The 15883-nt window shown below is 42.3% G+C and overlaps 2 protein-coding genes across 2 annotated transcripts in view; both read left to right on the top strand.

Annotated features, from left to right (window-relative positions):
* The window catches only part of LOC134626515 (E3 SUMO-protein ligase PIAS1-like), a 58343-nt gene extending 51221 nt beyond the window's left edge, over nucleotides 1-7122 (top strand). The window contains exon 13 of the mRNA XM_063472419.1: nucleotides 1726-7122. Within this exon, the coding sequence (XP_063328489.1) occupies nucleotides 1726-2088 (363 nt within the window). The 3' untranslated portion in view covers nucleotides 2089-7122. The remainder of the gene's footprint in view (nucleotides 1-1725) is intronic.
* A 1619-nt stretch (nucleotides 7123-8741) lies between these two features.
* On the top strand, nucleotides 8742-11312 carry rxfp3.3a1 (relaxin family peptide receptor 3.3a1). Its single transcript, XM_063484106.1, has one exon. It carries the CDS (start codon nucleotides 9027-9029, stop codon nucleotides 10011-10013), a length of 987 nt encoding a protein of 328 aa, XP_063340176.1. The 5' UTR covers nucleotides 8742-9026; the 3' UTR covers nucleotides 10014-11312.
* The last annotated feature ends 4571 nt before the right edge of the window (nucleotides 11313-15883 follow it).

Here is a 15883-nt window from a genome sequence, read left to right as displayed (position 1 = left end):
TCTTTTAGTTTATCTGGATTTTTTTTCCGGCTTCATCACACTGTTAACGCTCTGAGGTCTCGTGCCTTGATTATACTCTTTTGCAGACATGGACACAGACAGCTGGCAGCACCACGGATGAGTAGGCATTTGTGTTGTTACTTATTTGAAGTCCGCCGCCTGGGGGCAACATTTTTCTTGTCCCCATAAACGCAGGGTTAGGCTAGGCTTCTCTGCTCGAGTGGTCACCTGTAATGACTTGCAGGCGTAGGTCAGTTTTACACATTCCTCACAACTTCACGTATTCATACCTGTGACAGCGACCGTACATGCAGTAAAATACGTGAGATTTGAGTTTTAGAGTTTTTGGAGAGCTCGCCCCCCGCTGTTCTGGGTCATTGTAGAAAACATGACCGAAGCTTATGGGTATGAAGAATGAGTTCCCTAAACCTGCATTCTCTTCGAAGACCACCAGATGGCGATATCTGTTTTTCCAGACTTTGGGTCATGTAGAAGTCTGAAGGGAAACTTCTTTCTGTCTTCTTGACTCTCTCTTGCTGAGTTTATGGGCTCAGTCACTCATTTTGGGTCATATTCAGTCTATTTATCTGCCTATCAGCACTTTGGTCAATGGTTGCTGTTTTTAAAGTGCTTTATAAATAAAGTTGGCTTGGCTATTTTTTGATTCTTGGTCATAATGTGTTCTATAATGGAACAAGTCATGACTTCAGAAACAGTAGATGACTATTTCCACCTTTCACACTCTCTATGGTTCAGGTAAGGGTGGCTTCCTGTTTAATGGGAGTTCTGTTTCCCCACTCTCGCTAAACCATCGTTTATATGGGATATCTCTGTCCCATATGAACAAATCTTACCATACCTAGGTATTACCTTACCTTGCAAAGAACCTTGAGCTAGATGACTGTTGTTGTGAAGTGAAACTAACAGGATCACACCTATACACACTTTAGTAAAATGGAACGCCATCCATCTATTGTCTTCTGCTGATCCGGGGCTGGGTCACGGAGCCAGCAGCCTCCCTCTAAACCTCCTCCAGCTTATCTGAGGAAACAGCAAGGCCAGCGCAGGCCTGCCAAGAGATGGAATCTCTCTGACGTGTCTTGGGGCAACCCTGAGGCCTCCTCCCACTGGGACATGCCTGGAACACCACGCCCAGGAGGCATCCTTGTCAGACGCCTGAGCCACCTCAGGTGGCTGCTTTTGATGTGGAGGAACAGTGGCTCTACTATGAGCCCCGCCCAAATGGCTAAACTCCTCGCCCTATCTCTAAGGGAGGTCTTCTGAGAAATCTCTTTTCCACCGCTTGTATCCATGATCTCACTCTTTCGGTTGCTACCCAGAGCTTGTGACCATATTTGAGCGTAGGGACAGCTTTGCTTTAACACTCACCTCTCTCTTCACCATGACAGAGCACTACAGCGTCTGTTATGAAACTGTATCTTATGCAGAACAGCTCACCTGCCTGAAATGCACAATGATTGTCTGTTAGAGTCCTGTCCGTTTGTCTGGGATAGTTTAGTAATCTCTTATGTTTCTCTTATGTTTCTCTTATGTTCTCGCTGTTTGAATGTGTTGTTAGTAAATGAGAAACATAAAAGCAGGATATGCAGATGGGTGAATGATATTTGAACTACTCTCAGACTTAAACTGACCCACATCTGGGTCTTTCAGGACTTTGTGCCTCACTAACACCCCCTCCCTGCTTCTGTTTCTGCCTCCTTTCAGCATTACAACATGGTTATGGCAGCAGCGGCGGCTGCCTCGGCCTCAGAAGACCACGAGCTGCTTCTCAACCGCTTCATGCCCTACACCACCTCCTCCTCCGCTTCCCACCTGTTCCTCGACCAATCGGCAGCCTCCTCTGCGCCTTCGCTGACAGCGCCGACCAACGGGGCGAGCAATTCGGGCAGCACCAGCAGCCTGGTCTCGTCCAGCAGCCTCCGTGACACTCATTCGACACACTCGTCCTCACATTCGAGCTCACACTCCTCACACACGCATCCCGGGGTGGTGGCCAGCCGGAGCAGCGCTGAAGCAGCGGTGGCGGCTATTTACGGCGGGATACCCGATGTTATATCGTTGGACTGACCCTGGATGAGTGGAGACGACGGCGCGGGCACAGCTGGAATCCAGTAACAAAACCCGATCACAAACTCAACCGCGAGGGGTGACTTTTAAGAAACTAGACTGGGCCCCCACCCCAACCCCACCCTCCCCCCGAGTCATCAAACTCTGAACGTTCGAGGAGCCGTGACGACGAGTCGGTCTCAAAAAGAGCACTAATAATATGAGCGGACAACTGACCCGAGTCCAGTCCCGAGTCATCGCTTAAAGGTGTGGACATTGTGTTGGTGTGCTGACTTCAGATCAGAAACCTGTCCAGCATGTGAACCCACGTTACTGCTATACTGGTACCAACCCGGCACAACGAGCAAAGATGCTACCTGAGCAAAAACACAAAGGAGGGGGGGTAAAAAAGCTCTTTTCTCTTTTTTTTTTTTAAATAAAAACAAAGGAGCGGCACCGTGTACAGAGAACAGAATCTATTTTCCTCTTTTACTTTTGTATGTTAAATCGGGACAATTTCAGTCTAGAGAGCTGCTTCAGTCGCTGTTTGTAAGTGGAGGACTGAGTCGGATTTTATTTTTTTGCGTGTGTTCTCACACAAACACGAGCTCATTCATATGCCTGTTGCCATGTGGTTTGCTCTCTTTTAGCTATATGCCGTTTCCAGATGTCGGATTTGCATTTCTCCGATCTAAACTTCACTTCTCTCTGCGTGCTGTTCTCTTTTTCTCACGTTCAAATTCACGGCATTTTGTGTCTCTCTCCGACGACGGGAGCTTTTCAGACACTGAATATACAGTTTATTCATGTGCTAATAATTTTATTATGCTTTTAAGTTATGTATGATATTTAAGCCTTTAGAAATATAAATATATAGATATATATATATATATATGAATATATATGCATTCCCTTTGACCTTCAGGTTGATGCTGTGGGGAGTGTCGAATTAGCCATTTCCATTTTATTTTAATGTTTTTCATTTCCTCTCCTCAATTCCCGCCTCCTTTTAGAGACTCTACCTGCAGACAGCATTTAGAAGTGAGACTATTTACACCTGCCAGTTTAGAGGTTTTCGATGGAACAGTTTCAGTTGTTTATCTCATTTGCACAATGCCCCCCCAAAAAAACAACAAAAAAAACCACACACACGGTACCTGAATATGATCAAAATAATCAAGAGGGTAGTTTGATCTGTGCGTCACAGTCTTTTCAGTCTGCTGTCTTCATTTTCAGCCACTTAATCCTCTGCCCCCTCGTGTCTCGTCTTCTCTGTTGATGATGAAGGTCAAATTGGTGTTGTAGCAGCGCTGGGCCTTTTTAAAGATACAGGCGTCCATAGCACGTGACCAAGCTTAAAGTTGTGCCTGTTTTTTTGTTTTTGGGGGGTTTTTGTTCTTGTTTTTTGCTCAGATTAATGTCTTAAAAGCTTACCCACAACCCCTGGCCCACTTTCCTTTTAAAGCATCTTCTGAAGATCGGACCTGTGACCGATATCATCTCAGGAGTTTTCTTTGGGAAAAGCAGATAATAGTGGGACACGGTTGAAGAAGGCAATCTCAGCTTGTCCCTTTTTAGACCGGGCACCGAGCCAGATGGTTTAAAAATACATTGCCTGTCTGCTTCTTTAAAGAAAAAAACCTCTGCGATGTTCAGAGCGTGATGTGGAAGTGTCAGAGCAGCGCAGCGGTTTTAGGACGTCGTTAACGTTCAGCTTAAAAAAGTGAAAGGTTTGCAGTTTTAAGACTGGACACGCTTGCGCGCTCTGCTCCCCTCAGGTTATTAACAGATCCATGTTGCAGAGATCCTCTGTAATCTGGTCACATTACTGGTGACACCGTTAATCCCGGTGCCCCTGCAGCACACCCCACCTCCCCCTTTCTCTGTGTCCTTGAAACTTTCCCAGAGTCCCCTGTTATCCGTCTCTCTTAGACGCTCTTCTTCCAGAGGTCGGACACGGGCAGCTCCCGTCAGAGCCTAATTATCCCCGCCACCGTGAGATAATCGCTTCTGACAGCAAAACCCATCACATCAGATCCTCTGCCCCGTCCCTCCACTCTCGACAAACCAGATACACCCCACACCCCGCCTTCCCTGTCTCGCCCTCTGTGGCTCTCTCTTGGCATTTGTAAATCTTTTCCCAGGTCTTCTCATGGGAACCTGCCCCCCACCTCTCAGACTGACTCAGTCATTTGCCGGAACAAGTCTTGTCTGCGTCGTGTGTATGTCGTGCAGTATTTTATTTATTTTGTATTCGTATTTCTGTACATTATATTTTTACATAATGTTTGAATTCCATGACTGAGAGTGTGTGAGTCTCTGGGAACTGATGTTATATGACTTTATTTAATGTGCATTTTACTTCTTTGTTTTCCCTGCCAGCAGCACAACTTCTCAGAAAGGTGTTGTGTAGTCACTCATAAATGGAAATGACGTGTGTGTGCGTGTGTGTTTTCTCTGGAGCTGACTTGGGTAATATTTACGATAAGGGCACAAAACACATGCGTTATTATTACGCGCTTGATTTAATGCACTTCGGGTTCCTGCTGCTTACCGTTAAGAAATGACCGAGTCGGTGTGAGTGAGCACCCGATGGGTTGTCAGTAAACAGTTTAATGAAGAGTTGCTGTAGATATTTGTTGAAATATTGCTTGATTCTGTCAGGAATTTAAAAGTTTTTCTATTCAAGTGGCAGTCACGTGCAGGTTTGGGCATTTTTGCTGCTTTGGCCAGGCGGAAGCAAAACCTTTCAGAGCCTTTAGTGTCAAAAGATTTAAAGCCTTTCGCCATGTTCCCACAGCTGCCGTTAAGCTTTAGCTCATCTCGGTGAAACATTAATCCCCCTTCAATAACAACAAGAAGCTATAATTTAAAAAAAGAAAAAGGTTCAGATAGACCACAGAGTCAAGATCACCCCAACCCCAGCAGATCAGCTGATCTCAAAGCCAGGCCCAGTCACCTGAAGCATCTGCAAGCCGCTTTGCAACCCACCTTAATCTCAGCTCCATCTTTAACACAGTGCCTGACGTAATCTCACATCTCCAGCTCTCCATCTATGTGTAAGCAAGGAAGGTCTCAACACAGAGCCACAGCAGCAAAGATAAATGATTGCAGGAATAAAAATTCAAATTAATATTTTGGATTTAGTGATCCTCGCTTGAATAACTGTTTAAGTTTAACCACTTTGTATTCTGTCAGAGTTGCTAATCTTGTTTCAGAAAATTAAAGTGTGTACACGTTTTCTCTGTTCAAAGAAAACGTGTATTCAAATGGGATTATTTCCAATTCTCCTTGTGTTTTTAATGAGTATAAATTAAAAAACTAAAACACCTCCTCCATCTTTAAACTGTTTGGGTGGGGGTCTGCGCAGTGTTTTGCTCCAAGTGCTAATTTAATCCTTTGATGCGTGGGATCTTTCTCAGGCAGTTTGTCAGAGAAGATGGATTTTCTAAATGTTCCAATCGATGCACTTCTCTGATACCTGGAACCAGCCTAAAAACACCTGGTCACGCGCATACAGGCCTGTCATTAAACCAGATTTCCACTTCACGATTGACGGCGATTTTATTGTTATATTCGCAGAAAATCAGGTGAAAAGCTACTGCCGATCAGATTAATCTGTGGATCTGTTTGTGTGTTTTGTGGCAGGATCTTCAGATAGCAGAGAGTCTCCAACCATAACTGTAGGCAAAGAGGAACCACATTATTTATGATATTATTACCATTATGTCAATATTTAACTTTGTTGGGTTTTTTTGTTTCGTTCTTTTGATGGTTGTCACCCATGAGAACCATGTCACGTAGGCAGGAAGCTGCATGCGAGAGCATTCGTTGTGGAAATCGTGTGGATTTCACTCCCAAAGTGAACTGTTGCTGTTCGCTTGCGGCTCAGACTCGGTGAGTTGATCGTTTCTGGGCAGCAGGAACTACGTGAGCCTGTGCGTTTGTGCCTTTATCTCAGCTCCCCCTGGCTTGCTTTGCTGGTGAAACCTTCGGTCCTTCACTTTCTCTCACGTCAGTTTTATAACTAAGCAGCAGTGTTTGGATACTTGATGAGGTGGTCACAGTAACTGAATGAATCCCATCACCGTCTTAATTTATTGAAACGTCTGTCGTGGCGCTCGTTGGGCAGCAGGTCACGATGGCAACATGAAGTGGGAGAAGAGACTGTGTTGAATGTGTTTGTGTTGAAGGCGGGGAAAGGTCCGATCCTCCTCCACCTCCTTCAGGTGTCCGCTGCTCCCTCCTCCTGTGGTTTCATTCGCGGCAAATGTTTAGGGCGAAGCAGTCTTTATTGAGCTGGGTTTATTTCACTCTAACAAACAGGATGGATAAGCACAAGGTCGCGGCTTTCTCAGTCCCTCCTCAGCAACACACACACACACACACACACAGAACATATGGAATAAGGCCACTTTTGTTTTTTTAAAGCAGTAGTTACTCCTAAGTGTGTTTTCAAAAGAACTCCACAGTCAGCCTCGACAAGCAGCTCAACTCTTTGGTTGTCATGACCTTAAACAAAAGGGAAAAATCAGCGACGTGTATATTATGTTCGTGTGGAACCCTGAAAACTGAAAGATTCAGATCCAGACGTGGGTGTTTGATGTCCGTTTGTATGCTTTTGTGCGTCGATTCAGAGCGAGAGAATAAAATAATTTATATATTTTTTAGAAAATGGAAGCTGTACTATTATTTAAAAAACAAAAACAAACCAAAAAAAACAGGGAAAAGAAAAGAAAAAAAATACGACCGTGGCCAATAACGAGTTCCACGCTATGAAAACGATATCAAAGTCAGACTTGAGACGACATCTGCACTCACTGCCTTAAAACATTCACAGGTTCTGTTTCGTGGCTCCAATCTGGAAAACAAACCTGAAAGGAGGGAAAGGAGAAGACGGTGTACAGTTAGACCCGTGTCAGTTTGTACAAATATACCAAGTGGGGAAAAAAAAAATATTTATTACCTGCATTGGACGAAATTGTTTACTTATTGAATGTTACTTGTTTATGTAGAAAAGTTTAGATGTAATAAAATGCATTCTGCTATTTCTCTCGGTGTGTTTCGTCTTTCTTCTTTTAATCCTTTTAGTTCTCCCCCCGAACGGAGGGCATATGTAATCGCTACTGTCTGTTTGTTTGGAAGCAGTCTAGGCGGTAGACTGATGACGGTAGATACCAGTAAAAGCTCAAGATCACACCAAATAATAAGTTAAAAGATTTGGATTACTCACAGTTTGATCATCTTCAAACTGTACAATAATATACTAGGCCTGGGGTACATGAATACCTAAGTTAGCTTAGTGTTTGACCATGACCTTCACTGTTAGCACCTGAGGTCAAAGTTCATCTTAAAAAAAATTTCAACAAATCATATTGAGTAATATATGAAAGGGCACGGAGAGAGCTGTGCAACACTTTTTTTTCAATATTATGTTTTACAAAATCACACGCTGCATGAATATATCTGAAAGTCGTATGTTTTTACAGCTTATAGAAGACAAAGATTTCAGTCAGTTCTGCTCCAGTCATATGGCAAAGATAATAAAACAATTTAAGGTCAAAGGTCAGGGTCACACAATTAGGAAAAAGCTTTAGATCCATTGGATGATCTGAAACTTTAAAGCAGTATAGTAGTCACTGGGAGACATAAACACTGTCTTTGGCTCATTTTTTTTTAAAATACAGCATTATATGACATGACCATTTCCGTATTAACACTGCTGACGTCAGCATAAAACATCAAAGTTGTAGTATGTCTTCTGCCCTATCGGTGGGGTGGAGGATTAGGTGCCACATTTATTTATATATATATATATATATATATATATATATATATATATATATATATATATATATATATATATATATATATATATATATATATTGATCATTTCACTAAAAAATCATTTCACGAAAAAAAAAGTCGAAATATGGAGATTACAGTTGTTTCAAGACAAGCTGCCACGGTTACTGTATCGTGTGAGTTCGTGAATCGATTCTGAAATCACACTTCAGAATCGGTGTAGTAACAAGGAAGGAAATGATTTCTCTTTTAGCTAATAAACACATTGTGGTGATCAGTAAGGACGCGGAAAAGAAGGAAAAAACACAAACTTGGAAGAGTTGGCCGAATTTGTACAAAATGAAATGCTCTGTCATGGACAGATGCGAGTTTATTGATGGTTCCACCCTCGTGTAATAAAGAGCATGTATGTTGTATCGCAAGACGGCTGATCAACTTGTTTCACAAACTCGTGTACACAAAGCATTTTGTAAAGTATAAACTGTATGTAAAGTAGAGCAGCCGTGACAGATTGTCTTGAAACAGCAACTGTAATCTGCACATTTCGACTTTATTCAAAAATGATCAATAATATATATATATATATATTTCTTAATGTGGCCCTAATACTCCGCACGGAGGGAGCTCTTGTTTTCTCTGCTGGATCATGGTGCATTATTTTATCTGAACACTGGGTGGCGGTAGAGAGTCGTCTTCAACAACTTTTCACTTGCTTGTAAATGACAGTCAGAGCTTGGACAGACTCGCTCGGTTCCGCCGGTGACAAAAGCTCAACCTGACAGGAACATTTGAATAATTAACATAATTATGAAATGATTACTGCACGTGCCTTCCGGGGTTTGATGAAGGAGCGCGCTCTGATGATCGAACCTTGAGCTCGCCAAACACTTCAACTCCACCTTCCGGCCGAGAGGCGGAGGGTGGAGAGGGGTGGGGTGAGTGGTCCTGTGGCGCTGAGGAGAGCGGAGATGCGGGATGATGATGCACCTTGGAGAAAGGAGAGAGCGAGGGGAGGTGATAGAGACAGATGAGTTTGTGGCACTCTTGAGATGCAGCCGTGTTTGGATCTAGCTTAAGAAAAAAAGACTTAAGAAAAAAAGTGCACACTTGCATCTAGTTCATCCCGAAGTGTCTGTGAGCTGCTGGCTGGCATTATGAGTGAAGAAAATGAAAGCTTTTATTTGAACAAGTCAGTGACCGAGATGGAGCTCTTCCAAAACCTCGTGGACATAGACGTGACCGCAGACCGGACCCCGCTTCTGAGATTCTTCATTTGTCTGGTGTATTCGGTTGTTTGCGCTGCGGGTCTGATCGGCAACCTGCTGGTCCTCTTCTTCATCAGGGTCAAACAAGAAAGGAAGAAGTCCAGAGTGAACTTTTTCGTGTTCAATTTGGCCGTTACGGACCTGCAGTTTGTTCTCACCCTGCCCTTCTGGGCCGTGGACACCGCGCTGGACTTCAGCTGGCCTTTTGGATACGCAATGTGCAAAATCATCCTGTCCGTCACCGTGATGAACATGTACGCCAGCGTGTTTTTCCTCACCGCCATGAGCGTGACCCGCTACTGGTCGGTCGCTTCTGCCTTGAAGAACAGAACCGTGCGGAGGTCGTGCTCCGTCAAATGGGTCTGCGCAATTATTTGGACACTGGCGACTCTGGCGACTGCGCCCACGTCGATTTTCTCAACTGTAACCAGCGTAACTGGAGAAAAACTGTGTCTGCTGAGGTTTCCAGGTGGACAGTACTGGTTAGCACTCTACCACATACAGAAAATCGTCGTAGGCTTTGTTTTGCCTATGTCAATCGTGTCCATCAGCTACATCATGCTGCTGCGCTTCATCCGTAAACGGAGTATGAAAACCAGCAACCCCAAACGCAGATCCCAAGTTACAAAATCTATCACCATCGTCGTGCTGTGCTTCTTTCTTTGCTGGATGCCAAATCATGCCATGACCTTGTGGAGCGTACTGGTCAAACTGAACGCTGCAAACTGGGACAATGCGTATTACACGGTTCATACGTATGTGTTCCCACTGACCGTGTGTCTGGCGCACACCAACAGCTGCCTCAACCCAATCATTTACTGCCTAATGAGAAAGGAGTTTAGGACCAAACTGAGAGGTCTGATACACAGAGGATAGTGGGTGTTTTGTCGAGTTCTGCCGATGATTTTACGCAGCGCGAAAGGTGTTGGCAGACAATGACGCGCTTAATGCGCACGCAGAAAACGAGCTAAAACACCCAGAATGAGCAATCAGGCCGAGCAACATCGTGTCAAGACTCAGTTCAGCTCATGAAAAAGAAAGAAAGAAAGAAACTTTTAATTTTGATGAGTGTTTCTTGATTTTAAAGTCTACTACTACATCTACTATTTTAAAGCGTAATGTGGCTGAATCATTTAGCTTGTAGGGCTGGGCTCTATAGAATCACCTATTTTGTGTAAAAAACTAGTCCAAATATGAACATTGTGGCACAACAGCTGTTCACCAAAATGATCTATGATGTTTGTGAGTGTCTCTAGTTCAAAGTCCGCGCGTAATTGCGCATGACAATACGCTTAGGTGTGCTGGTGCTGTTACTGCACAGTGAGTGGCTAAACGCCTTTTACATCCTTCGGTGAATGTCTTGGCAAATACTGTTAACAGCGTACACACAACCGCACTTAAAGGCTTCACCGGCTTAAAGCAAAGAGGTGAAAGTTGCAGGTCACGTGTTTTCTTTTCTTTTTTTTAGACATCAATCATTTACAGGGGCAAAGAGACACAAAAGACAAACTGAAATATGATTGTTGTAAATACCGAGAAAAAAATGTATCTACTCTTTGTGTGTGTGATAATAAAACTGTTCTTCAGTTGTCACGTGGGTCAGTTGTCCTCACAACTAATGAAACGGGTGATCTGATTAGCAGGTGTTTACCGGTTTGACTCATGAGCAGCTGATGTGACGGTGAACAGAACATGAAAACAGAACTGCCGCCCGTCTCCTCACCACTTAATGACATACAGACGGAAGCCGGTGATCGCAAATTAAGCGACTTTGTAATGGCTTTCCGTCCTCACTTACTCATCAGATGAAAAGAGTAGGTGTCAGGTAAATTCAAGTTACACATTCATATCAGAGATTATGGTCCATTTTTGGATGAACACTGGACAGCTGTTGACTGAACTGAATTAAATGTAAAATGTCGAATTAAAAAGAGGGAGACAAGTTTTTCTGTAATTTACTAATGCGTGTATACTTTTTTTAAACAGTAGCTAAGCTTTCCAAGATATTTCTGTTCTATTAAAAAGCCAGAAATGCAACACGTGATCCTCTAAACAGAAATATTTGTCACTCACTGTGCTTTTAAGAAAGCGAGCTCGTTACTGTATGCATCATTCATCCTTTAAAGTGCAGAAATGGTTTTTTAAGTAATATATGCATATATACATACAAATGAAACTACGGTAACAATTAGAAACTGTTCATTTCTTTGTAAGTGAGAAAACTTCAACAAAATCAGGACGAGATCAAATAAATAATTGTTTTAATAAACAACCCAAATCCCAACAGCACATGTTTCTTTCTGGGTTTTGTTTTTTGTTTTTGTTTTTTGGAGGGGGGGGGGGGGGCGCTGTACCGCTTGCCCTTTACTGTTTCAAGAACTGGAATTATCTACATTACTGCTTATATAAAATAGCTACAGGTACAAAGATAAAATTTTGAAAGAGCCCTTTTTCTGCATTTGGTGACGTTTGCTTTTATGAGCAAAGATCTTTGACTACGCATAAATCCAATAAACTTCAACAAAGTATTTTTAAAAAGACAAAATAACTCATTTAGATTTATCACAATGATGTAAATGGCAAAAAGTTTAAATGTATCAATCAAAGCATCTTTTTCCTAAAGTTTAAACAGGAAGTTCTACATGTTTTCCTTACTCCCCCCACTCCACCACCATTACAGGTACACTGATATCATACAAACAGGTAACAGATGTGTCTTGGTTGGCATTACTCATATTGTGAGGACATATCATAAATATGTCACCATGATTTAAGTTTTAGTAAGTAATTTTAGTAAGTAAAGTCAGCAGAAAATGAATGTAAATTCGATGTCGTTCAGGAGCTGACACCTGAGCTGGCATACAGATGCACTTCTCATGTACACATGTAGTTTGCATGGTGGTGAACTTGGAGTCACCACAACATATGCTCAGTGGGAATTTAATGGTCATAAATAACTGAGTTTCCCACCACCTGTTACAAAGTGTGGCAGCATGGAGAGCAGCGGCATTGTTAGTCAAATGAATGACTGCTGGGCGACTAAAAAATGTCTTTCTTGTACTCTGAATTATATCAGGAAGTCGGAGGCAGGGTTGGAAACATCAGGCAAGCAGAGCTGTGAAAAACCTGAGATTACTGTGAAAAAAAAACTTTTACTGGACGTTCAAATGAGTAAGGTTTCTAACCATTGTGTTTAGCTTATGATAAGATGATTGATGATGATCAATACGCTGTCACCAAATATCACTATTATATTAAAACAATCATTCCCTCTACACAGAATCACCCAGCCAGTTTGATTTGCCAATACTTGATGACTCCTCCACTAGAAGATTGTGTCAAATGAGTGAAGAGGGTAAAGTGCATAACCCAACTGAATAATGAACAGTGTTTCTTTAGAAAGTCTGAACATCCATCCATTCTCTTTAGCGTGTCCTTATCAGGGTTGCAGGGGGTAGTCTTAAAGTCTGAACACCTCAAGGTAATTATGCAGAGACTGAAAAGAAAGCTCTTTCTTTCATTTCTTTCTCTCTTTCTTTCATTCGTCCATCAAGCCTTGGAACGAGAAATCTTTTCACTTTTTCACTAAAGTGCCATCAGTCTTTGTCGGTACTTTAATCATGAAGAGGTTCTGCAGGTCTTGCAAAGGTCATCTCCTACCACTTGGAGGGCTTTTCACAGCACTGACATTTGGGAGGAAAACACAGTTATTTATAGCGCTAATCAGTGCCCAGGTCGCAGAAACTGTCTTCTGTGTACCTGAGAGAATGAAAGTGAGAAAAATTTCCAGGGCTGCTAATAAATCTCAACCATTTCTCAGAGTTTCACACATATAAAGAGATGTGTAAATGTTTCTTGCCATTATGTCTTCTTGCTGAATAATAATGTCCCTGCCATAATGGGCCTTAACCAGGGAAACAGATGAGGACCAAGGTAGAGTGAAAAAAGGTAGCCATAACAACGGTATTAAAATTCCTTCCACCAGTTTCTTTGTGAATTTTAGACAGTGAATATGTCACCTTAGTTTTGCTCTCGTCTTGTTCTCTTCTCTTTTATTTGACATGCTGTAAGGACACAGATAATAATTCCTTCTGTTCAAAGTGCTGTTAGTCGGTTGATAACAATTAGAGCTGAAATATGCAGTACTGTGTAAAAGTCTTATTGAAACATGTGCAAGCGTACATGGAAATACAGTATATAAGTATATGGATATATAAATATGAGAACGTAAAACAGAGTATGCATGATTGTAATGAACTTGAAGGTCAATATTTGGTATGACCACCTTTATTCTTCAACACAGCCTGAACTCACTTGTTCAGCTTCCTTCTAATTTCTTGAAGTTGTCTTCAGGAATAGTTCTCCAGCCTCCCGAAGGACATTCAAAGCTCTTCTTTGGATGTTGGCTGCCTTTTGTTCTGTTTTATGTCAAGATGATCCCACATTGTTTCAGTAATGTTGAGGTCCGGGCTCTGGGGAGACCAATCCACAACTGGCAGTGTTACATTATGTGGTTTTCTATCTATTTATGCTTTTACTCCATTTTCACTGTGATCTCCAACACCACTGGCTGACATTCAGCCTCAGTCCATGACAGAGCCTCCACCGTGTTTTACAGATGGCTGTACTCACTGATGTCCCCTCCTGACCTCCTCTCTTCTATCTTCCACTTGTCCATTTTTTTCCAAATTGCACACCATGCTAAGATATGCCAAGTATTCAGCTAACTGCTCTTTTGGAATCATGGTGTTGGTAAAATAATTCTACTTTATGCTTGTCAAACTGTGTCATCTTTAACATTTTTCATAGATTCATTTAAAGAAATTGGAACAAATTACATATTGTTTCTGTCATGACTGTGAGCAGGCAAGCAGGAATGGTGAACACAAGAGCAGGACTCGCAGAGGCAAAAGTGAACTTAAACAACTCAGCTTTATTGCTGGACAGCGGGCAAAACAGGGAAAGTAACTAAACTAAACTAAACTAAACAGGCAGACGGAACACACAGTGGGGAATGAGGGACGGCACGACGATGAGCAGGGGAAGACGCAGACACTAAATACAGGAGGTGAACAGGACTAAGGGGAAACAGCTGGGCGACACGGCTGACACTGATTACACAGATGAGACAGGGAGAGCACAAAACTGAACGCACTGACATAAGACACAGACCTTCAAAGTAAAACAGGAAGTACACGACAGACACAGAGATCCAGACTAGACACTGAACTTAACAGATACACATGAGCAGACATTATAACATCGGGGACAGACAGAGGGAACACAGAGAAGTGGGACCAGGGCAGGCGCAGAACAGAAGCCTAACAAATGGCAAATCTTAATGAAAGACATAACCAGAATAAACAAGAACATAAAATATTATAAAAAAACAAAACACTGAGTCGTCAGACTCAGGACCATGACAGTTGCAACAACTTGCTAGTAATAAATTGCCTAAACATATAATTTAAAATTGGTTGAGTCATAGGTCACTGTTCAGTGGCTTAACAAAGAAAAACATTCATCCATAAATGGCCAGGTAACAGGACTGGACTGAAAACAGTGTTGGGAAGGTTACTTTTAAAATGTATTCCATTACAGAATACTGAATGCATGCCCCAAAATGTATTCTGTAACGTATTCCGTTACGTTACTCAATGAGAGTAACGTATTCTGAATACTTTGGATTACTTAATATATTATCATGCTTTTTACAACTACGTGAATGTACTATTGCTGTGATTTATTACTGTTACTGAAGGTCCGCGGCTCCGAACCGTAGTAAAGGGACCTCTGGCTAATACGTCGGGTGTCGGGCTCGTAGCTGAAAACTAGCTTTACTTTGTTGTGTGGGTCAACTTTTCTTGCGAGAGACAGAGAGAGACGTTGAAAGGCTGCTCCAACGGAACTTATTGTTTCGGAGGAAAACAGGAACACAGTGTACAGTCGAGTCTTAATAGCTTACTCGTCAGGCACTCTTTTTGGCTGCAGTGGTTATTATTATATTTACATGCTTCCAGCTCTCGTTTCTGCTCGATGACAGCTCGGACTTTTGCACTCTCCTTTTTCTCCCTCCCTCGCTCACAGACACATAACGTGTATGGCAGTCCATTCTCCCTGCAGCACGGACTACACTGCCCATGAGGCTACATTCTTTAGAGCTATGCCTGTAGCATTCTGCCTATTAGCTTAGCACAACAACAACAACAAAAAGGTGCTCTCTCACCCAGGAAACACGCAGAGAGAGAGAGCGTCACCCTGTAACCATGGCAACCGTAACGCTGCCGCCTGGAACAACAGAGCGTAGCTGTCAAACAAACCCAAACAGTCCTGACCCGCGACAATATGAAACAGGAAAGTACCGCCGTGTAATCCATTTATTTCAACAAAGTAACTGTATTCTAAATACCACCTTTATAAACGGTAACTGTAACGGAATACAGTTACTCATATTTTGTATTTTAAATACGTAACGGCGGTACATGTATTCCGTTACTCCCCAACACTGACTGAAAATGAGTGATAAAACAGCTGATGTCCAAAGAAACACTCAGAAAGACCTTCAGAAAACCTGGAGAGCTTTTTCTTAGGAACACTTTAAAACATTACAAATAATTCTGGCTCCTTGGAAACAAAATATAACAACATGAGATGTAGCAAAAGAGATATGCACAGTATTTTAGTATAATATGGTGCACTGAAAAAGTATTTGCCCTCCTCCTGATTTGTTTTTTTAATTTTTTGTT

The sequence above is a fragment of the Pelmatolapia mariae genome, linkage group LG1 (genome assembly GCF_036321145.2).
Source record: "Pelmatolapia mariae isolate MD_Pm_ZW linkage group LG1, Pm_UMD_F_2, whole genome shotgun sequence".
Lineage (NCBI taxonomy): Eukaryota > Metazoa > Chordata > Actinopteri > Cichliformes > Cichlidae > Pelmatolapia > Pelmatolapia mariae.
This window is presented reverse-complemented; position numbering and strand designations above follow the sequence as displayed.

Excerpts from the sequence above, each read along its gene's own strand:
- rxfp3.3a1 (XM_063484106.1), top strand. The coding sequence starts at position 9,027 with ATGAGTGAAGAAAATGAAAGCTTTTATTTGAACAAGTCAGTGACCGAG.